Source organism: Vanellus vanellus (assembly GCF_965231255.1).
Source record: "Vanellus vanellus genome assembly, chromosome: 8".
Classification (NCBI taxonomy): domain Eukaryota; kingdom Metazoa; phylum Chordata; class Aves; order Charadriiformes; family Charadriidae; genus Vanellus; species Vanellus vanellus.
Window position 1 is genome coordinate 15,754,470 of NC_138913.1, and position 23,381 is coordinate 15,777,850.

Sequence of the window (23,381 nt, forward strand, 5' to 3'; positions counted from 1 at the left end):
ACAAATGAGTTGCTCTGTGAATGCTACTCTAAAAGTCACAGCAGCTTTTAACTGAGCTATTGTCAGCAGAGGTTTTACTCTTTCTGGGAGAGAGAAGCCTTCCTGGGCCTTCTCTAAAACCTTGAAAAAATCAAACTGCTTCAGTTATTTCATAGCACTTGCTATTAAATTTGAGAAGATGTGCAGTTAGCACACACTGTTCCCCCTGTAGACTGTACCGGCTTCACTGTTGTAAAAGCCTGGGGTTCTTGTTACGGCTTTATGAAATTAATGACAGTGTTGAGAATGTGGCAAAAAGAGTGACCATCAGCTCTGTCAGATACAGCATTTAGCTCGAATCTGCTTTTGCTTTCTGAGCCCCAACACATAGGGAATACATAGAACTCATCCTCAAAATGACGATTCCTTTATGCAGCTCTGCCTTACCCCTATGAGTTGTTGTGTAGCCACTTAGCTAAGTCTATAGGTGGTGCTAAAGCAGTGACAACCTCATTGATGCTTCAGATGTTTTGCAATTTCCTAGTCTGAATTTTTTTCCAAGTGTAGAGGCGGTGTGAAAGAGGTAGGCTTTTTTTTTTTCCTGTAGTCATTATTAGGTGACGTGTGCCAAGGTAAGCAAGATAAATTGTTGAACAAAGTGCATCTGCAATTGAATGCTGCTTATTTTCACCACGGAGCAGACTGGGGAGCACACTTAGAGCAGCCTGGATCCCTGGGGGTTCTGAAGGCTGGAAAAAGCACAGATAGCAAAATTTTCACTATGAAGAGCTCCAGAAGCATCTTCTATCTTCTCTTCTTTCATGCTGGTAAGTGCCCTCCAAAAAATTTTGCTGTGGCATGGTGTCTTGGGGGTTGACTGCTATGAGATGTGAGAGAGCAGACAGAAACTAGAACCATTTCAGAACCAATTTCATATAGACAGGAAAAAGAATAGAAAGAAAGAATGGACAAAATAGAAAAGGAGTAAAAAAAGCTGTATTGATTGCCATGTACAGGTCTTGACTCACTGGTGTCAAATGTTCTATTTCCTCAGCACTGAATCTACTTCTCCTGGTTCAATGGTGTCTTTTTCTCACAAGTGTGAACAGTTCTGTGACACTTATTTTGTAAAAATAGAAATAATTGCCTTATTCCACTTATCAGGCTCTGTGTGACATGTTGGCTTTCTCTTGTCACTCCCAAATTCTAATGGTGATTTAATTTCCATGTGCTTGGGTTTAGGAGAAGCAAAAACCAATCCCCTTTATGAATGAAAATCTAGCTTCTTCCTGCCCCAAGAAATTAACGGTGAAAATTTCACCCAGGTAGATGAGGTAGACATTAAGTTTCCGTGAGGTGCCTTTTTACCATGACCCTGTTGTGCCTTTCTAACCGTCTTAGTTCTCAGAGTTCCTGCAGCTCAGAGGTGGGCAGTTGTTTCTCCCTCTACCAGCACATGCTGCCATGAAAACTTCCTGTAAGCTTTCCAGGTCTGACTTAATATTTGTTGACAGCAGTAGAGTTGGCTCCGAGTTGCAGTGGAACAGCAAGCCAAACCCTCTGTTTCAGTACTTGGTGCAAAACAAGCTTTAGGACATCAACAACTTTGTTTAGTCTGCAGCCACTAAGTCAGAAAATGTGCATGGCCGCTATTGAGCACTCGTGGAGTAATTTTACCTTGCAGTTAGGTGTGGTATCTCAACTGCTTGACAGTGGTGAGGAAGCAGGGGGCCAGTTAGAGTTTTTAGAAAACCACGTGACAAATAACTGACAGCAGGCTCCAAATTAAAAATCAGAATTGTAGAAAAGCAATGGAGTGCGGTGCCCCCTGCTTACAAAAAATGATCGGTGGCTGTTTGTCAGCCTAAACTTGCATATATGTCTTATGTACAGTTGCACCGTTTGCGCATGATGACATATCCTTACAAAAGCAGCAAAGAGCGTGTAGCTTTGGTGCTCAGAATGGTGGTGTTTGAGCCTGCTGAAAGATGCCCTTCTTCACTGATTAATGGAATCTCCACTACTAAGCTTGAGTCTTTTCTTTCATGGAACTGCCCTCCCCTTTTCCTGACTGTGAAACCACCTCTTATGAAAGAGTGTTTTGAAGGGACAAGTTTACTTTTCTAGTTTTTTTTAATAAGCCTAGTGGCAAGGCTCTTGAGCACCTAAGATTTCTTTGGTTGTTTTTTTTTTATTTGGACTGAAAAAGGCTGGGGCAGGATTCCAGGTAGTAACTAGCAATGCTTGAGACAGAGTTGTCTTTGGACAGTCTCTTTGGTTTTGTAGGGTGTCATTTTAAAGAATCATTTTAAACACTTTTTACTTGAGAAAAGATGATGTATTCTGCAAGGTTTTAAGGCTGGTCTGGATGTCCTGAACTATTCCGTGGTACTCATATTTCTTATGTCAGAAACCAATGCCATTGGGTTTCGGTGTCTGAGTCTGAGCCTCTCCTGTTTCCAGTCAAAAAACCTTCAGTATTCATGTTAATCTGAATGAAAGTGGGAACCATCTCTAAAGACTCCCTGTTGAAAGAGCCCTGTTTTCTTTCTGGTTTGGGAGGAGGAATGGAATGAAAGGTTGGCTCTTTGGGAACCTCTAAATGGTAAGCTCTGCTACAAAGGCACTGATGTGTTTTATGATTTTTTTCTCTTGGTGTTGTGTTCGCAGCTCTCAGCCTGGAACGTGTCCGGTGGTGCACTGTCTCTGAGCAGGAACTTTCCAAGTGTAATGACATGAGTAAGGCCTTTGGCAGGGCTGGCATCCTTCCCCCTCTGGAGTGCACAGAGGGGGGGTCAGCTGCTAACTGTACCCAGATGATCAAGGTGAGTTGTGAATGACAGCAGTGTCATTGATTTAATTTCCCCATGTGCCTAATAATAATTCAATGGTGATGTACACAGCTCTGCAGTGAGTGTCTGATGATACAGGCAGCTGACCATATGCTTCCTGGCATTCATGTCTCTGAAAAATCAAAGCAGATATATTTTATTTTTTTTTTTTTTTAAAGACATAAAGGTGTGCATATGAACCTGAATGTCAGAATGGCCCTGTGTCATCTGTTTCGCTAGTCACATATGGCCAGTCATTAGGAACGCAGCAAAGGTCTTAAAATATTTCCTCCCAAATGCTAATCTTTGATTTGGGAATTGTGTCAGATTTATTTAGCAGATATTTAAGAAGGGATGGAGTTATAAGATGCAGACAGTAGTTAAAGCTGTGCTGCTGAGCTTATAAGTAGATTGTATTTTGATAAACTCTGGGTCAAACTCCCATTTCAGGGTCCCATTGTGGAAATTGCTGTATATACAGATGAGCTGAGTGTAAAGCCAAAGCAAATCTCCCAATACCGGAGTATGAGAGAGAGACAAAGCAGCAAGCAGGGTGAGCGAAGGGCACGCAAACCCAGCTGTATTAATTCAGCTGCCCAGAGCATGCTCGGTCTCCAAAAGGAGCGTGGCTCTGGGGAAGGTTTTAAAGACTGTAAATATGTGACTTTGCAAAATGACGTACGGAAAATAATTCCTTCCTTAGGAGGGAGTGTGAGGCAACAAGTGGATATTGGCGGAAATGTGGAGGCAGGCAGTCATGGTTGTGTTCACTGGCAGAGCGTGGGGGAAGGGGAGGATGGCTGGTCATGTTAATAAATAATATTCTTTCTGTATCCTGTGTAGGCATGCCCAGAAACTGGGGTTTTGTGGAGGAGATGCAGCCTGTCAAGGACAAAGAGGTTCAGAGCCAGGAAACGAGGCCCAGCAGAGTAGTTCGAAGGGAGATGAGGCAGGTGGTTGTGTGGCCAAAAAAGAACAAATTTCAGAAATTGGTATCTTGTAATTTTTTTTATCAACAGAAGCAGAAGGGTTGTCTGACTACTAACACTGCCTCATTGCCTCTCGACAAATACTGTTCTTAAGCGAGGGAATCAGGACTGTATTGAAGAGTGTGAGGAGCAGATAGCGATGCGTACGTGGATCTTACCTCGGGATTAGGCAGGAAATACTTCCTAATGTTGGATCTTCCTAAAACCGCTCAGCTGATTGCTGCACTCCACAGAGGGACTTGTTAGACTCTGCAAAGCAGGTTATTGAAAGGGCTGATCAGTGTCTGCTGTTGAAATACAGCGCGCACAGAATTGCATTTGTAAGCTGTTGCAAGCAGCAGGCACCTATCTAAAACCTTGCTTCCTATGAAACTTGATTAGCTGAACTCAGAAACCTGCTGGCGGATAGCCTGAGTAACAGCTTTCTGATAAAATGAATCTTCATTGTAAGGCTTCAGACGAGGCTTTGTCCTTGAGACCTCTTTTTTTTTTTTTTTTTTTTTTTTTTTTTCTTGTGCTAATAATCTACTAAATGTTTAAGCTTGCCTACTCTATGTAGGACTGTGTGGAACCTGAGTCCATATCCGCACTGAACTCTGCTCTTTGAGGCCAAAAAGGGAGTGGGACGCAATGTCTGAAGAGGCAGAGATATGCTGTTTTATAACACCACATAACTTGGACTTAGTCCTGTGAATGTGTTAGCACATGGATAAAGTAAAAAAAAAAAGCTTTTTCTTTGAAGGTGTTTAAAAATTGAGAGATGTCTAAATATTAAACTAGGGAACCTGACAATATTTAATGTGACCAGAGTTGTTCTTCAGCCGGCCTTTAAACACTTCTATAGGTATGTCTCAAACGTTGTGACACACAGAAATGAAGTTCCTCTGAAAATATTTAACAGGGTATTACTATCGCACATATACTTATCAAAAAATCATATGTGGAATAATCCCATGCTTTTGCTAAATGTATTGGCAAATGGTTGCTACAAAAAAAATAAAATCCCCACAGTGTTGCTGATGTGCCACCTCAGCAGCGATTGTATGCATTTAAAGGAGAGGTCTGTAGCCTGTAAACTACTTCACGTTAAATAGAACAATAGGCATTTTTTCTGTCTTGTTCTGTTATTTATACACAAGCTATTGATAGGAGGCTCTCCTGCTAAACCAAGCTCAAAGGCTCAGTTTTCCAATCAGAAAAGTGCTATCTCGCATGGAAATATGTCCACGTAATACAGTCCTTGTCTTCTGCGGCCAGCCCTTCCCATTTTATCTGCTCTGTTTCCTGCCCACCATCAATTCTAGAGGCTCCTTTTGTTCTCCCTGAGGGTAAGGTCCTTCTAACTCCCACCTCCTCTTCTTCCCTCTCACTGTCAGGTGTGGCCCCTTCTAAACAAGAGGCCATATTTGATTCATAAACCGTCCTGTGCTCTGACTCTCATCAATGGAATATCAGATTTGGTGATTCCAGAAAGATTCTTTAAGATGGAAATATCTTCCAACTCCTCTCCAGGTTCCCTCAGAGCTTTGTTCAGCTCTCATTCATGCGAAGCAATTCTCAGGACATCTGTTGTTTCAGCTAATTAATGAATATTATCTTTTTTCTCCCTTGAGCCAAATAAGTAAAATATTTCAAATTACATGGCGACTTCAAATCTGATTTAGGTATCAACATCAGTATATTACCTATGCTCTCACATGATCCCATAAAAATTTTCAAGCTTTTTATATGTCTCAGCCTGTGGGAAATTGCTGTGGTATAGTAGGCAGCACAGTCCTAGCCCTACCCGAAGCAACGCTCAGCAAACTGCCAAGGAATGGGTAAACTAAATTACTCCCTCCAGTGCTGAACCAGAGGTTAAGCAAACTGATAAGAAACTTGGAATCAGCTTAGAAATGCAAAATGTCGAGCTGCCGATTCTTTTCTCAGCAGTATCTTGTCTCTGTGTGAGGTGCCCTCCCCTGGCTCACACTGGGTTGAGTACACGGTGTGCGCCAGGTTCAGCTGATCAGAGGGTGTGCAGCAGTTCCATGGTCCTTGCTGCCGTCGCAAGCCCTACCCTGTGCTATCCAGGGCAGTCCTGTGTCTGTAGCAGGATTCCAGCCAGCTTGGTGTTACAGTCGGCTGAAAGAGACGATATTGCTGGGTGCCTTCCCAGCAGTGGATGCCACAAGATTTGTATTCCTCCCCTTTGGACAGTCGTTTTAAATGCTTTCCCCCTCCTCTGAAATGCACTGTAATCTGCTCCCCCTCTCCCAAAATGTGTGGCTGTTTGTCTGCTGAGGTACAAGCCGGCATGCTTTAAGGTTGCTTTTGAGTACACTTTGGCATTCAGGTTTTGCAGCCCCAGAAGACATTACTTCAAACTATCTGTGTATGACCTCAAAAATATAATTACTTTATTTAAATCTTCAGGCTCTGGGGCATTAGCTGTAGAGATGAATGAAACTCCAAATTGATGGGCCGTAAGATGCGTTACAGAGCTGCAGGATTCATTTCTATGATTCCTTTGGACTGTGAAAGACTAGTGAGGCTATCGCAGTCCGGGGCTGGTTTCTGCATTATTTCTGAAGGAAGGCGGTTTTGAAGTTCCAAAATCCCTCTTGGTAATTTGTTCTTCAGAAATTTGAGGGTCCTTAAAAGAACTTTTTGTAGACAGGAAAACTCACAAATGCAGATTAAGGGGTCTCTTCTCTTAAATTCATGAGTACTCTGCCTCTGGCTGTTGGGAAATACTAATAATTAAGCTTCAGCGTGTGTTCTGCCCTTGTGTCTGCATAGGATGATTTGGCAGATGCAGTGACACTGGATGGCCGTCTGATTTACCAGGCTGGAAAGGAGCACGGTCTGAAACCTGTGGTTGGAGAAGTATATGATCAAGGTATATTCTGACTAAATAACTTTTAGATTGCTTAATGCGAGCTTTTTTTTACGCGTTTTTACTGTTTCCATTTTATTTTGGGGTCTTCCTCTTGAAGACTTTAAACAGTAGGTAATGGTCAGGTTCCTGCCTGTAACAGAATGCATGGGGAGAACCGGAGAGAGAGGGCTGTGGCAGAGTCTGTCCTGAAACAGTTCAGTCAAAGTAGCTGTTCCTGTAACAGGTTTGTTGGGTTGTGGGTTTTTTGGGCAGGGTTGTTGGGTTTTTTAACTGTTTCACTGCTTGCTGTCTTCTCTGTTCTATACTTTGCAGATAAATTAATGAATTGCAAAGCATAAATTAGAACAATTAGATTTTATTTTTAATAGTGTATGTGATTACCTGCTGGAAAAAAAGAACTGATAGATTCTGCTCCTTATCTGGGTTTCCTTAAACTTTGAGTCCTTTTCAAGACAGAGAGAATAATTCAGTGGTGACTTGTCATCCTGACTGAGGGCTTAGTATCAACATGTTTGTGTAGTTCGGAGTTGGAAGATGTCCCCCATAACTTTGAGACCCAAGGCACGGAACAGCTCTGGAAGCAGTCTGCAGGCAGTGGTGTCCCACTGCTCTGTTGCAAGGTGGAGATGGTTATGGTTAACCACATCATGACCCTGGTGAGGGAACGGTAGTTCGGTTTCTCAAAACCAAATGGGCCTCATGATCCAGAGGCTGGCCATCTCCATTAGTCAGGTTATGAGCTCAAATCAAAGACAAGCGAAGGAAACTTAATGATTTCTGATCTAAATAATGTCAGATTGAATGAACTTATGGTTACTTCAGACCCTACACTCTTGATTCTGTGAGTTATATCAAACTGTAAATAAAGAGAATGAAATCAGCAGTGATGCTTCAGTCACATCAACTTGCTATGCCGTGTCACAATTAAGACCAAGTTAGTAGACAACTGAGGAATAATTTTTTTACTATCAATTATATTCGTTTCAATTCAATCCAAATATATTTAGAATCATAAAAATTTCCTTCTTCGAAGGAGCCTCTGGATGTCTTTCATCCCCCATTCCTTTCAAAGCAGGGTGACCTTCAAAGTTGGAGCAGATTGCCTGTGGCCTTTAACTGAGACGTTTCACACTGAAAAGATAAGAGGACATTCACTCCCAGTCAGCAGGTTCTCACCAAGGATATGAACAGTGTGACTTGCCTGTGGGTAGGGGAGACACAAGAGGCCACAAATCCATGTGTCTCACCATAATGCTGCTGCAAGGCTACTTTGTTTGCTTCTCTTTCTTCCTATGCTTCAGAGATTGGAACTGCCTATTATGCTGTGGCTGTGGTCAGGAGGAGCTCCAACATCACCATCAACAGCTTGAAGGGTGTCAGCTCATGTCACACAGGCATCAACAGAACGGCAGGCTGGGATGTGCCAGTGGGTTATCTAGTTGACAGTGGGCGCCTGGCAGCAATGGGATGTGACCTTCCAAAAGGTAAGAGTCACAGGGCAAAGATCTGTTCTATGGCAGTTCTTCCTTGTGGTCTCGGCACCCTGTGTGTGGACAAAAATGTGCGGTTCTTGCTGCTGTTCTGTTCCTTTGCTTTGCTCCTCGTAGGATGGAATAGACCTAACACAGCTCTGATGAAGACTGCAGGACTACTTTTTTTTTTTTTTTTTTTTTTTAAAACTTGGAAACCATCTTTTAAGAACAAAGTAACTGATCCCTTCTAAATGTTTTTAGAGATGCACTGTGTAGATGTGTTAAAATGACATTGTAGGATCCTGTTTGTTTTATTGCTAAAAACTTCTTATTCTAATTTCACATTTAGCTGTAAGTGACTATTTCAATGCAAGCTGTGTTCCTGGAGCAAATGGCGTAAACTACCCCAAATCCCTTTGCCAGCTCTGCAAAGGGAATTCGGCTGGGCAGAACAAATGTGAACGAAATTCCCAAGAGCGATACTATGACTACAGTGGTGCTTTCAGGTAAAAATCGTGGGTCTGGGTGTTTTGGTTTTTTTTTTTTTTTTTTAATTTTTATTGCTATCCATAGCCATTGTGCCCAAGCATCACTGACAGGAAAGTGAAGCCAGAGAATTTCCGGTTGATCGCGTTAGAAAATATGCTATTGTGTTAGGACAACCGTGCTGTAAACCTAGAGACTGAACAATAGTAATTCTAAACCCACTATTCCAGGCATTAATACCTGAGTGTTAAAACCAAATGGATATTTAGCACTTATACTGTGCAGGGAAATCCCATTGCTGTGTGCTTTGTCCAGCAGCTGTTGACACAAGTCTGAGTGTTCGTTTCAGCAGACTGTACTTCCCCAGTAAACCCTGATGTCCCTGGAGTCTGAGAGCTGAACTGCCGCCCTACTTGGCTGTTTCAGTCATCCCAGCTCCACTGCACTGAATAACTGAGTTGCTCTGCCCTCTGTTTCTGCACACCAATCTTTCACTTACTTTCCTCCTTCCCGTCTGTGTGCTGTGTTGCAGCTCCTCAGTAATAGCATTGACCGAGCAAGGGCAGAATTTGCTCCTGTGAAGCACTTGCTCCTCTCTGCGTATTCCCCGATATTCTGCCTTAGACAGAGAACTCTCCTGGACAAAGAAGGTCATGGTGTTTGTCCCAGGCAGCACTGAACGTGTTGTCCATGTTCACCAGATGACAGTGATAGTTTACTTCATGCTGTAACAGCCGCTAGGCTCTGCCTTGAGCAAAACTCTCAGCACAAGGAAATAGGTCAGTGTCTGTGGCTGATGGAACATCGCATACGGCCCTCTGGCTGTCAGCTGGTGGTGTCCAGTGCATGGGAGCTGTGCTTTGTAATGCATCTTTGTGGTTGCATTTATTAGGTGCTTGGCTGAAGGTGCTGGAGAAGTCGCTTTTGTGAAGCACAGCACAGTGCCTGAAAATACTGATGGTGCGTAATTCAGAAGCTTGGTGAATAGTGTTGCAAGGTCTGGAGTACAGTGTCTATAACGGCAGTATAATGTCAAATGCTTGATTTATTTTGAATTGAGGAATCGGGGGAAAAAAAAATGCTCTAATAGTGAAAATAGATGTACCCACAGATGATGCACCATGTGATCCTATTTTTTTTTTAATATGCTTGGTAGTTTCACTAAAGATCAGAGGTGGAATCTCAAGCTGCTTCTGGGAAGTGAGCTTAAACAGCGGTAAACTCTTTAGTTTTATTCAGACCTGGGCTGTTACATTGCTCATGTCTCCCCAAGGATTCCAGCAGAGACTAGCAGAAAGTTAACCAGACGTGGCCTGCCCTATCTGGCACTTTGTGAAAACTACCTTGAGCATAACACTAGTTAAGTATCATGGGCCTGTCTGACTATCATTTACAGGGGGGAAAAAAACATATAAAATTGTTGCATGTGATTCTAGACTTAGGGGTGCTCTTGACACTGCTGCAGACCCTCGTACAGCTCAGTGCAGCCTCACAAGTGTTAAGCTGTTCATTGCCTTATCGGAGACAGAAGACTAAAGGACTACATAAATGCATGGGATATATTGTGCAGTCAGGAATAGTTTGAAGATGCTCAGGAGATGTTTTCTGCTCTGCATGGGATGATTAGAGGAACTGTGGAGCCAGAGGCATCATCCCCACCTGGTATCTGTTCCATAAGCATGTTCTGTCTCATTTCAGGAAGAAGTCTTTCTTTGTGGGCCCAGCGGCTTCGCTCCCAGGACTTCCAGCTTCTGTGCCGTAACGGCAACACAGCTGATGTGACAGAATGGAGAACCTGCCACCTGGCCCGAATCCCAGCTCGTGCTGTGGTTGTGCGGCCTGACACAGATGGGACAGTTGTCTTCCAGCTCTTGAACCAGGGACAAGTAGGACATCATTTTTTCATCAGTGTGTGGCATTTTAGAGCTGTTCTCCTATCCGCCTGGCTGACCTGAAGACAGGATATCCAGGCACCTTCAGCTCTGTGGGGTTTGAAGGGGTATGGGATGTCAGACGTCCAAGGTCAAGGGATGTGTGACAAGGTGGTTTTTGTTTTTTTCTTTAACATTGCAGCAAAGATTTAATGGGGTAGGCACCAAGTTTCAGATGTTTGACTCCGCAGCCTACAGCGCCCAGAATCTTCTCTTCAGAGACTCCACCACAGAGCTCGTTGCAATCACAGCTCAGAATTACCAGGCGTGGCTGGGTGATGAGTATCTTCATGCCATGCAAGCTTTGAGCTGCAACCCCAACAGTAAGTTCTCTTTAGATTCATAACTAAGAACAAAGATAGCTGATAACAGAGACCATCTTTATTCTGCTCTATTTTCTTCTGAGTCTTAGAGGGTTAAGGCCAGATGCCAGTCTAATCTTTGAGCATGGAGAAAGGTCACTTTTTGACCTATAAAGAGTATCACATTGCAGAACACTTTCCTGTGCAAATTGGCCCACTTTGTGTTATAAGATGCTGGCATTTTCTACCCTTTCTGGTGTATGAGAGGCATTAAGCTGCTACTGCTACCTGCTACTCCGTTTCTTACCTGCTAACAAGGGGAAGTGGCAATGCCTTGCTGTGTAAATCCTCAGGTAGTCTATAAAGAATGGATGAATGGGTTCCTAGCAGAGAATTTCCTCCAGAAACTGAAGGAAGCCTCAGTTGCTCTTTATCAAAATGTTATGGTCTTTTATACTATTGGAAGAATGTAGAAATGACTTGATGTGCATTCTGGCAAAGTCAGAAACACAGGTTATAAGAATCCCTGCCCTAAGCAGCTTAATAATCATGGCATCTGAGCCTCCAAGCTGTGCTCTGTGCTGTGGCAAAGCCACCCACCTCCAGGACCTGACTCTTCTGGTGTTTGATCAGTGACTACCATGTATGAGGAAACCCGTGTTCAGGGTGTTTTTCACTGCGCTCAGCTAAGACATTATGGCTGCACTTAATGGTCAGCAGTTGTAGGAGTTCTTGTTCCTTCACCCTGGATAGGTTTGCAGTGTGGGCCTACAACAAATCTGGAGAGTTCTGTGGTTCCTGATGAGGTGTCAGTCTGAGCTGCAGGGAAATAACACTTTTAATAGCACTTATGGTACATATGTGACAGTGGGCAGTGTATATCCTTCCTTGTCTATTGCGAAGAAAGTCAACTGTAGTATTTGCTTTCCAATTTTGTGCAGCATTGCCAGAAAGCCTGAACTGGTGTGTTGTATCCACTGAGGAGATCTGGAAATGTGGTGAAATGGCCATTGCCTTTAGGAAGAAGAATTTGAAACCATCAATTCAGTGTATTTCAGCCAAGACAAAGGAACAGTGCATGGAGCTGATCCAGGTAGGCTGCTACAATCTTTGTGCAATAAACCAAATTAACACAAGCTGCTCTGTGCTGGGTAGGTAGGATCAGAGATGCGTGTGCTTCAGTGACCAGTACTGGATTTGAAGGAGGTGATCTGTAGCTCACATGGTTTGGATAGGCCTGAACCCTGATGGTCTTCAGTTGTGATGAGGGCACTGTTGCCCATCTAGCTCAAGCCTGTATGTGTGAAATCTCCTGTCCGCATTTCACTGGTGATGCTTTATGCAAGTTTTGGGTGTTTTCTTTAGCAGCGTATTCTTTTATTGTCAGACTTGCCCTTTGAGATGCAACAGCTATGATGCTAGAGGTGTCATCGTTGTAGCAGGGAAGATATCTGCTGTTTTTTCACAGAAATCCTGAATTTTATTTTATTTTTCAGAGAAAGGAAAGTGATGCTGTAGTTCTGGGTGGAGCTGATATTTACACAGCTGGGAAGACATATGGCCTTGTACCAGCTGCTGGAGAAAGTTACTCTGGTAAGAAGATCAGGAAACATAAATATAGACCTTATTTTTCCAGGTTGTTTGAAAACAGCTCTAAAAGCACAGCCTCTGTTCCCTAGCCCTGCTGGGAAAGCTGTTTTCAAAGGAAGTGAGAATTATTATCCTCATGTCATGGACAGAGGAGGAAATAAGTATGGGATTGGTTCTTACAGTGAGTTTGTGGCAACTTTTATCTGTCCTGCTGCAGGACCAGGTTAAGTCTTTGGCAGTTTTGAGTCTTGTACCTCTTTATTTATCTTTTCAATTGCGCAAAAAATATTTACAATGGAAAAAAACAGTATTTGCAAAATAAAAATATTTTTAACATAAGCAAAAATACAGAAATTGCACAGTAGATTCTGTTTAGAAACAAATTGTTCCTGTCAATGTGGTTGCTCCAGAGTCACCAATGAAAAGAGGGCTTATGGACATTGTGTCACTAAGGCAGAATTTCAATATGCTACAAAACTGATGGAAATTTTAATACAGGTTTGAGTTTTCACTTAAAAATAACTTGTTAAAGCAGTTTTGCTAAGTCACTAATGACTGTTGTTTTTCAGAGGGAGGTATTTATAAGAGCTGATGTTAACAAGAACACTTTCATGTTGATCTATAGATCGTTCTGTTCAAGTGCATAGCAGTACCAGTATACGGGCTATAAGTGAATGCAACATTGTGAAGTAGAAATGAAGAATAATTACATGTACATTCGTACTTCCTGACTAGCTGATGGTGCCATTGAAGTTGGCACCATGTAAGTGTAATGGACCTGTAGATGATCATTAAGCAGTGGGAATGCTTAACGGAAGCTGTAATTTGTTTTGTTTTGTTTTGCAAGCTGATGACAACAGCAATGTATACTATGCTGTGGCATTAGTGAAACGAAATCTGTCCAATGCGTTCACCATCAGTGACCTGAAAGGGAAGAAGTCCTGCCACACAGGACTGGGGAGAAACGCTGGATGGAATATCCCCATTGGCATGCTAATAAAGAGGGGCATTATTAAGACCAGAGACTGTAATATTCCGCAAGGTAAGACAACAGTACTACATATCAAAAATACAGTAAGTCTAATTAAAAACTTTTATTAGGGAAGTAATTTTGATATTTCATAGCTCTATATTAAGCTTAACTGTTTGTGAAGGGGTGTTGAGTTTTTAATGTGACTATTTGAAATTTTGAGTTTGCCAATGGAGAGGTCATACTGAGAATGTTACATCTAACACGAAAGTATGTCATTCCTTCATCACAAAATCATTGGCTAATTTAGGTTGGAAGGGACCTTTGGAGGTCATCTCGTCCAACCAACTGCTCAAAGCAGGTCCAGTTAGATCAGATTGTCTGGGCCCATGTCCAGGCAGGTTTTGAGGAGCTCCTAGGATGGAGATTACACACAACCTCTCTGGACCCTTGTCCCAGTGTTCAACCATTCTTGGTATAAAGAATTTTTTTCTTGCATTTAATCAGAATTTTCCTCCTCATAACTTTTGTCTGTTGCTTCTCATCCTTTTGCTCTGCATCTCTGAGAAGGACCTGGCTGTGTCTTCTTGAAAAAACCCTATGTAAATGAAGACAGCAATACACTGTTAGTTGTCTTATCTCCAGGCTGACTAAACTCAGCTGTCAGCCTGGTGTGTCATATGCTCCAGCTCCCTGAGCATCCTACTCTCCTTCCACTGTATTTGCTCTAGAATGTCAACGTCTTTCTAACACTGGGAGCTCAAAATTTGTCAGAGGAGAATCATCACTTCCCCTGACTGTTCCACTAACACAACCCAGTATGCCATTAGCCTTTGTTGACACAAAAGCACGCTGCTGACTCTTGGTTAACTTGTTTTCCACCAGGATCCCCAGGTCCCCTTTTTTCAGATTTTTCAGCCTGCCAGCCCCCAGCTTTTCATGGTCTTTCTCCATCCTAAAAGCAGGACCCTGCATTCACCTTTGAACCCCGAGGTTCCTGTCAGCCTGTTTCTCCAGCATGTCCAGATTCACCTCAATGGCAGCCTTGGCTCCAGTGTATCAAACTGCAAAAGTTTTTTTCAGTTTTCAGAAATGCGTTTGAAGAGTCCATGGCTTCTTGTATTTAATCAACTTCAAGCTTATCATATGGTCGTGAAAATCCTCCTTTCACACCTGTCTCTCAGGCTCTTGAGGATATTGACCCAAGTCAGATATCAATAATAGGATAGTCACAGAAACTCCACTGTCTATAATGACATATCCCCTTTAGGTGATACATCCTCTGGGATGTCATTGCAGTAAATGTATCCCTGTCCTGAAGTTTATTGCATTTTTTTTCAAACTGTATTGAGTGGTGAAGCAATGTAGCACAACAAGCAAAGGAACTATGACCGTAGGACTCTGCATTTGAGTTTTGTTTCCCTGTTTCCTGTCTCCCAGGGAGCTCTTTGGTTTCATTACATAATCAGGTGAATGGTGCTTTGAAAAATGTTTTAAAAGTTGTAGTTTGTGAATTCCAGTAAGGAAGCTGTAAGTCATATTTATAGTGTTCTACTGAAACCTTCATGACAGTGCAACTGCCTTTCTTGTGAAGAGCTCGTGCTTTTCACTCATACTAGTTTGTCTTTCTTTCCCCAGCTGTGAGTGAGTTTTTCTCTGCCAGCTGCGTGCCTTCAGCTCAGCAGGACAATTACCCATCAAAACTGTGTCAACTGTGTGTTGGAGATGATAGTGGAAACAATAAATGCAGTGCAAGTAGCCAAGAACGTTATTACAGCTATAGTGGAGCCTTCAGGTAATTAATACATATGGCTGTTACTTAGTCTGTCAGCTTGTCAAAACGCAAGGAGGAACTATTTTCCATCCCAGCCAGCAAAAAGCAGTTATTGTTGCTACAGTCATATGGCACGTGCCATAAATGAATGTCCTGGTTTGAGGACAGAACATGACAATGAAGTGGGACGTGTGTCCCCAGCAGTCTTCAGCAATACAAGTATGTCATGAGGCATTACCTTAGGTCATGTCAAAGCCTTTTTCCAGCTTCATGGCCTGCAGCCAACCAGGTGACCAACAGCCAAATCCATGTCTCTGTTTACAAAGCAATAGGCACTGACCTAGTGAGGACCAAGCGGATTGTCCTTGGTCTCCGGTCTTGCTTTAATCTGGTGTGACAGAGAGTCTGCCACTCTGAATGGTCGAGTCATCCATAAAGAGCTTTAGCAGGGAAGCAGGTAAATAGTAGCCAGAATCTGGCTGCTCTAAGTCCATGCTGACAGTGGCAGGCTGGTGAGGGGGAGCCAGGAGTGGGTCTTCACTATCCTTACTCATTGGTGGATGTATGTGAAGGTAGGCTTCTGAACAGCACAAACAGCTATGGCCCATGTTCAAATATCAAATCCTCTTCAAACAAGATTTGTTAAAGGTACAGGGGGAAAACAGCATAAAATTGAATAAATACTTTGTGTGGCAGCAGGCATCTACATATGGGACAACACCCAAAGACTGAAACTCTAGATATGGAAGTAGCATTTCCTTTTCCTGACCTTCACCTCTGAAGGTAATGGTGCCTGCAATGGAGCTGGCAGTGACCAGTCTTTTTCCTTCAAGAGGGGGTAGACTTCAACAGCAGCTGCCTGGTAAATATTTGAGTTCTAGACTTAGGTAACTACTTTTGGCAAACCTATTTAGTTGTGTCCAGCTGCTTTGCAGTGGCACATGCCTTGCAGGCAAACTCTGGATCCTCTGCTGTACTTCATAGATGAACAGAGCTAGCTACCAGGCACCAAATGAATACGCAACAAATGCTGTTACAGACTGCATGAGCCTTCCTCATATTCCAATGTTGTGCGTTTGATAATGGTGCCTATATAGCCCAAGCTTCATATGGAGATCACTACCTTTTTTTTTTTTTCTTTTTTTTTTTTTAGAGATGTTTAATTCATTGAGTGATGTGGAAAGTTTTAGGTATTTAAAAGGTTAGGACTTGGGTGAAAAATGGATGGTCAAAACTTTCTGCAAGGTAGAGATGGGTCTGGCCAGCTCACTGATTTGAGGTTGATTTTCTTTCAGTATTACTTGCTGTCTGAAGCAAGTGCCATGCTTTTTTTTCTATCTGCAGAATTCATATTTAAGGCCTAGCAAAAATCTCCAAACACTCTGTGGTGCCTGTGGCATCGTGCGCTAGACAACACCGCAATATACCACGGGAAGCAGCAAATGCTGGTAAAGGTGTGTTGCTCTACACCTTTGCCCGGAAACCCTCTGGAATGGGATACCACACTCGTAGGAGAAGAGGAGATTTTAGGGTGCCCTTGGCATGTTGGGCTGCTTCTGCTTCAGAAAATTAGAGGAAATTGAACTTAGTTCTGGAACACTACCAGTTAGATTAACCAGGTATCTATCTGCAGTGTACAGGGCTGTAAAAGCAGTGTCTGTGTGAGCACCAAGGTCACTCTGACTCGGAAAGAGGGGAAAAAAAGTGTACATGTGAGTGTGCACACATGCACATATGAAGAATCTGATAAACTCTTGGGTTATGCACTCAAATTATTTTATTCAAAGGAGTCTTAATGACACATACTTTGTACATTATTTAAAAAGGACTGAAAGCGACTGTTAGCAGATGGGGAATACTGCATTGAGTATCATGTAATACATCATCTATTTCTTTGCTCCTCTAGTATTGGCCTTTTCTGTTGTTTCTTACACTGTTTTTAATCAAAATGTTCTCCTGTATTCCTCTCTTAAAATTCTTAATGTAGAATATTTTTTTAATAATTTGCAAAGATGTTGCTTTTCTCTCCTTTCAAGATGTTTCATTTCTCTGTTTTTGCATATTACCTTAAGGTCCAGTACATTTCTTTGCAGGAATGTATGTAAGTAAAATTGAATTCTAAACCTGTCAGTTGTTAGAAAAAAATGTTTCGCATAAAGATGCTTTGAAATGAATCTTTATCTCTCATTTCCTATAGGTGCCTGGCACAGGACTCAGGGGATGTGGCCTTTGTGAAGCACTCGACAGTGTTTGAGAACACAGATGGTACTCAGTTTTACATCCCTCTTTATTATAATTCAGTTATTTTTCTAGAACCATTTTTCTCCAAAGCATTCAATAAGTTACAAAGACCAGGGTTTTTTTTTTTTCAGGTAAGAATACTGAGAGTTGGGCCAAAAACTTGAAGTCCAGTGATTTCCAGTTACTGTGTCCAAATGGTGCTCGTGCTGAAGTCAACCAGTTTGCTGAGTGTCACCTGGCACGGGTGCCAGCTCAGGCCATTATGGTTCACCCAGATACCAGCGTTTTTGCTCTGTATGGACTACTGGACAAAGCCCAGGTATTAATAATCTACTTATGCTACGGGGGAGTTACATAGGTCTAATACAGACCAAGGATAAAGACAACAGGACCATACTGCCATACTACGTTCCCTATAGCATGTACACTGTGCAGAGCCCTGTTGTTGGAGTGGGATGGAGATGGTAAAACACAACCCGTGTAATTCTTCTGGTAAAACCACCCTGGTGCACGGGGGATTTCAACTTTTTGCCCAGCCACTGGTTTCAGTAGTAATTTTCCTGGAGCTTAAGGTGTTTTCCCAAATGGCGTGACTTTGAAGCCTGCAAGAAATAGAGTACATGCTAACAGTTTTCCACCCTGGAATTTTCCTAGGAATGCAACAGAACGTTGCAGGGTATATTTATGCTGCAGCCACGTGCATGGTAAACCATCTAGGCAGACCATGCGTGGCTACCACAGCGGGGTTCCTGTTAACACTGAAGTTAACTTGTTTAAAAGCAGTACTGCTTTTTTTTTTTTTTACAGCAGTACTGGGTATCTCCGTGCTATGCTGCAGTCATTTCTGTTAACTCCTGTGCAACCAAACCTTATATTACACGATAATATTTAGACAGATGGATTTTTAAAAAGTACAGCTCTTTCCAGATAGTAACTAAAAAAAATCCCAAAATCGCAAACGGTGTTCTTGTAATTGCCAGTGGCAGCATTCTGTATCTAATCTACTGGAGCACCTAAAAGCAAACGGATAATAGAGATTCTGCAATTGTGTATGAACTTTGCATCTACAACACAGTTTCTATTGTCTTTTATGTTGGCACTTAATCTTGCAAAATACTGAAAAATTTACATTGTTTTCAGGTCTACTTTGGAAATAGCAGCAACGGAAATGGATTCAAAATGTTTGATTCTTCAACTTTTCAAGGAAAAAACTTGATCTTTAAGGATTCTGCTGTTGAGATTGTGCCAGTAGAAGAGAAGAGGACATATGCAGAATGGCTGGGGAGTGAATACATTGAGTCCCTTGAAGGGTTGCAAACACCACAGTGCTCTGGGGCAGGGAATGGGATAAGACAATACCTATTCACGACTGCTGTCATTCCCCTTCTTATTCTATGCCAGATACAAGGCTTGGACTAACGTGGTCCAGGTGGCAACTTCCAGGCCACCCCTGCCCTACCACCTTTTCTTCAGATAAGCTGCTGTTTGGACAAAATGTTGCGCTAATGTTTGAATGCCTCTTCCTGCTAACAGCACCTGCTCATTAGGGGCATGGGGTGGGGCTGGAAGCTGTCCCTGTCCATGTGGATAGGGTGGAATTTGGGGCAGAAGCCAGCGATACAGTTTACAAGACCAGTCCACAACTGGAGCATCTTTGCCATTGTTGCTGATGTTGAACCACCCCGGGCTGGAGGATTCCCAGGTGCTGTTAGATGGATACTGGGTTTCTGACCTGTAGAAGAATTTCTGCATCTTGGAAGGCAGTATCAGAAATCTTCTCTAGTGAATCTGCTCTGGCCTCCTGGCTGGTTACCTTCAGACTTCTACATCCCTGCTTATCCCATCCTACCCTTGCTGGGGGCAAGTTTCTCCTGAGCTCTGCTGCCAGAAGAGGTAAGTGGACAGAGGACAGACAGGCTGTGGATAGAGAGAAGACCTACAGTCCAGAATACAGCTTCTGCCACAGGCAACATCCTCCACCTTCCAGTAGAAGAAAGCAGGGGGGATCTCCAAAGCCACTGGATGAAAAACAAGGCCAGACTTTCCACAACCAGTGCTTTCACTGCTTGAGAGATGTCCTCTGCCCCATGATCTTTAATTTGATGCAATCTCCATCAAGAAACTTGTGGCTGTCCTCCTCCTACATGGGGTTATCTGAGTGCCTGTGCATGAAACTTCTGTTTGCTGTTAGTGAAACAAAGTAGGTGACTTCTGATTAACTGTTCCTGTATCTACTGGCTTGTAGCATTCGGGTTTTATTTTTATCCATAGCTGCAATAACAACAAATGTTGCTGTGCTGCTGGCAGGCAGCGTCCTCCTGACTACAGCTATCACCTCATGATCCTGGGATGAAGAGACACTCAACATAATAAAAAAAACTTGTAAAACTAGATAATAATAATGTAAATAAATGAAAACTAACAAATAAACATGAGAAGCAATTATGATTTATCCAGACTTTGGCCTGATAGCTAAACTACATAGTTTCTCACTTGCCCAGGAAATTTACACTCGCTCCTTGCTTCTCTTATCCCACTTCCCAGCTTTTCTCACCTGTTTAATTTCCTCTGAGGTTACCGGGGTTTAAGAGGGAAAGAGAGAAAATACAGCCTCTGGCTATTTCACTTCAGATTTTAGAGCTGTGTCTGCACTCACAAGCAGTGACACAATGCAGCAGCACCCAAGCCCACACTTTTAGAGGATTGAAGTCCTTGGGTCTGAGCTCTGCTCCTGTCAGCCAGGGATCCATGACACCTCTGGCCATTTCGTCGAAACCTCTTGGCCGTGGCTTTCTATCTGTATACCTTTAAATATGCTGTGTAAGATTTTTATCTGTCAAATATATAGCTGATGTATTAGATGGATACTCCGTATGTTTGGTGTGTGCGTTTCTGCCACGTTTGGATCCTTTCTAGCTTGCAGAGTGGCTGTTTAAATAGGATATATAGCAGATCTCCAAATCCCTTGGTTTTGTGAGGCCATTAGTGTCATCATTACCCCACCGTTATCAGGCACTGCTCCATTCCTTAGAGGGCCACTGAGGGAGCCTACCTCCTCGTTTTCTTGCATCACTTGTATGAATGTTTGGATTCATCACCTCTTTTCTTTCAGGGAATGATTTTGTTTGTAGGCAGAAATTACACAATAATGTCATGTTCACATTTTCCTCCTGTAGTGGATTATCTTGGTGAATGAAACACTACAGAAAAGCACTTAAAAAAAAAAAAAAAAAAAAAAAAAAAAAAAAAACACCAAAACAAAAAGGGGGGGGTGGGGGGGGTGGAGAGGTGGAATTATTCTTAGCTTTGCTCGGTAGAACAGCGAAGGGGCAGCAATGGCATTGTCCCTGCCGAGCTGGGACCGCGAGGAGCAGCTCGTCTGCGGGTGGATGGGGACACGCTGAGCTGTGCCCTGCAGGCACGGCAGGACGGAGAATGCAGAGGCGGTGCATTCTCTACGCCACTCGTGGCTTTTGATCGATTTACGAAACAATGAAGATTCAAGGTGCGCTTAATCTCGCTGTGGAACGCTGCCCGGGAAGGGGGGCGGCAGAGCCCGGCCAGCCGCAGTCCCGCAGGGCGGAGGGCGCTGCGCATGCGCGCGGGGCTGCGGCGCCTCGGCCGGCGGTGGGGCGCCCCCTGGCGGGGCGGGGCGGGGCCGGGGCCGGTGTCCGGTCCGGTATGTGGTCCCGCGGGCTGTGGGCGCTGCTGGCCGCGCTGCGGGCCGGCTGGTGCCTGCTGCCGCAGGCCGGCTACCTGCACCCCGACGAGTTCTTCCAGTCGCCCGAGGTGATGGCAGGTAAGGCGGCGGGAGGGGCGGGCGGCGGCGGCGGCGGCGGAAGAGGGTCGGCCCGGGGCGGAGAAGACCCCGCGGGTGCGTTCCCCCTTGCGGGTTCCGGGGGGGTGGCGGGCTGTGCTGCGCCGCGCCGCGCCGCATACGGGCAAAGGATGTACCGCGTACCGGCACCCGGGGCACGGCCGCGCTCCTGCCGCGCTGCCGGCGGCGCTTGGGTGTCGGCACAGAAATCGGGGCTGAGCGGCCGCTTCGCGCTCCCTTTTCGGTGCATCGCGGTTGTGGCGAACGGGGCGGGGGCGGACCCGGACCCGGACCCGCGGCGGTTTGTGCCGTGGGCTGTTCCCACCCAGCCGCGCTGGAGCCCGGGCACCGTCATAGACTGCTGGGTTGGCTTTTCTTTTTCTTTAAGCTTTGTAAAGATTAACGGTATCCTCCTAAAAACGTCAATGTTGACAGTAGTCTCAAAAGTTTAAGGGACTGCTCCGCATTGTGATGCCTCCTATACTAAGTTGTATCCCTAATACTGAATTACTGAATAAAATATGTGTTGTTTTTTTTTTTTAATTTTTTTCTTCCTTTATAGGAGATATTTTAAACCTACAGGTCTATTATCCCTGGGAGTTCCTTTCCAGCTTTCCTTGCAGAACAGTTGTTTTCCCATTAATGACATCTGGAGTTACCTACTGGGTGATCAAGTCTTTGCAGCAGCTGGACGTATGTTCAGGTTGCATCAACAGCTACACCCTTCTCGTATCACCTCGCCTTCTCTTTACTGTCTTTTCTTTCATGCTTGACTATAGTGTTTATCGATTAGCTCCTTTCTGGGAAGCAGATCCGTGGAAAGCGCTGGTACTTCTTGCCGGATCCTATGTCACTCTGGTATTTTATACACGAACGTTTACCAACACACTGGAAGGACTTCTCTTTGCTCTTCTGATGGTACTGGTCTCCTCAAGAAGGTCTGATGGCAGCGGAGCAGAGCCTACAAGCAGCCCTCTCATAGGTATTGTAATGACTGCTGGGTTTTTCAACAGGCCAACTTTTTTGGCATTTGCTCTAATGCCCCTGCTTTACTGGGCAGGTTTAATTATTGACTCTCAAAAGAGCATTAAAACTGTCATAAACCACTTTTTGAAGCTTGTCCTATGTGCATGTTTTACTGCCGTTGTTTTCGTAACAGCCGACACCTTCTATTTTACCTCCATGGGCTTAGACAACCTCTACAGCATTAAAAACAGCAGCTTATTTGATGTAATAGGTCAATTAAATGAGAAGATGATTGTAACCCCTTTCAATTTTCTCAGCTATAATCTTAACCCTCATAATCTTGCACTGCACGGAATTCACCCACGAGTTACACATTTTGCAGTCAACGGAGTAATGCTCTTTGGGATTTTACATATTCTGGCCATCGGTGCTGGTTTTAAAATGTTAAAGAAATATATCCATCAATTAATACGGGTCAAATCGTATCACCATGGGTCATCTGGGTTATTGGTGCATTCTGAAGGCAATCCAACATTACTGCTGTTTTATTTTGTTCCTTTGGCATTTCTTTCCCTATTCAGTCACCAAGAACCTCGGTTTCTCATTCCTCTTATCTTGCCACTAGTCCTGTTCAGCACGTCACAGAATCGAGCTGTGAAGTGGAAACATGTCATTATTCTTTTCAATGTTCTTGGGGCTTTGGTGTTTGGGTGCTTACACCAGGGAGGACTGATACCATGTTTGTTTCACCTGGAGCAACTCGTGCATTCTCCAGAGTCCTCAAACCATCCAGGCCACTATACTCTACTCTTTGCTCACACCTACATGCCTCCTAGGTCTCTGCTCAATATCAAGAAGAGAGACGTGCATATAGAAGTCATTGATCTAGCCGGGTCTGAAGAAGAAACCCTTTGCCGGACAATAGGGCAGCAAGCAAACAATTTTGCCTGCAGTGACTGTCATGTTTTTGTTATAATCCCTGGTACAGTCAGAGCCACAATTACAAAATGTGGTGTCTCATTCAAGAATGAGACTTTGATATTTCCACACTTATCAATGGAAGACCCACCACAAATACCCTTCCTATTCAGTGAAAACTGGAGAAGTCAGTTAGGACTGTACATCCTTCAGCTAGATCAGCAGAGTGTTTAG

The 23,381-nt window shown here is 43.7% G+C and overlaps 2 protein-coding genes across 2 annotated transcripts; both read left to right on the plus strand.

Annotated features, from left to right (window-relative positions):
• Window positions 1-760: 760 nt before the first annotated feature.
• MELTF (melanotransferrin) lies at window positions 761-19,855 on the plus strand (the record flags this gene model as incomplete). Its single annotated transcript, XM_082487034.1, has 15 exons — window positions 761-806; window positions 2,650-2,804; window positions 6,581-6,680; window positions 7,982-8,164; window positions 8,502-8,658; window positions 9,531-9,598; window positions 10,337-10,524; window positions 10,712-10,892; window positions 11,813-11,964; window positions 12,368-12,464; window positions 13,309-13,503; window positions 15,070-15,226; window positions 17,403-17,470; window positions 17,578-17,765; window positions 18,587-19,855. 15 exons carry the CDS (start codon window positions 761-763, stop codon window positions 18,863-18,865), a joined length of 2,214 nt encoding a protein of 737 aa, XP_082343160.1. The 3' UTR covers window positions 18,866-19,855.
• Window positions 19,856-21,127: 1,272 nt separating this feature from the next.
• PIGZ (phosphatidylinositol glycan anchor biosynthesis class Z) lies at window positions 21,128-23,381 on the plus strand (the record flags this gene model as incomplete). Its single annotated transcript, XM_082487133.1, has 2 exons — window positions 21,128-21,245; window positions 21,826-23,381. 2 exons carry the CDS (start codon window positions 21,128-21,130, stop codon window positions 23,379-23,381), a joined length of 1,674 nt encoding a protein of 557 aa, XP_082343259.1.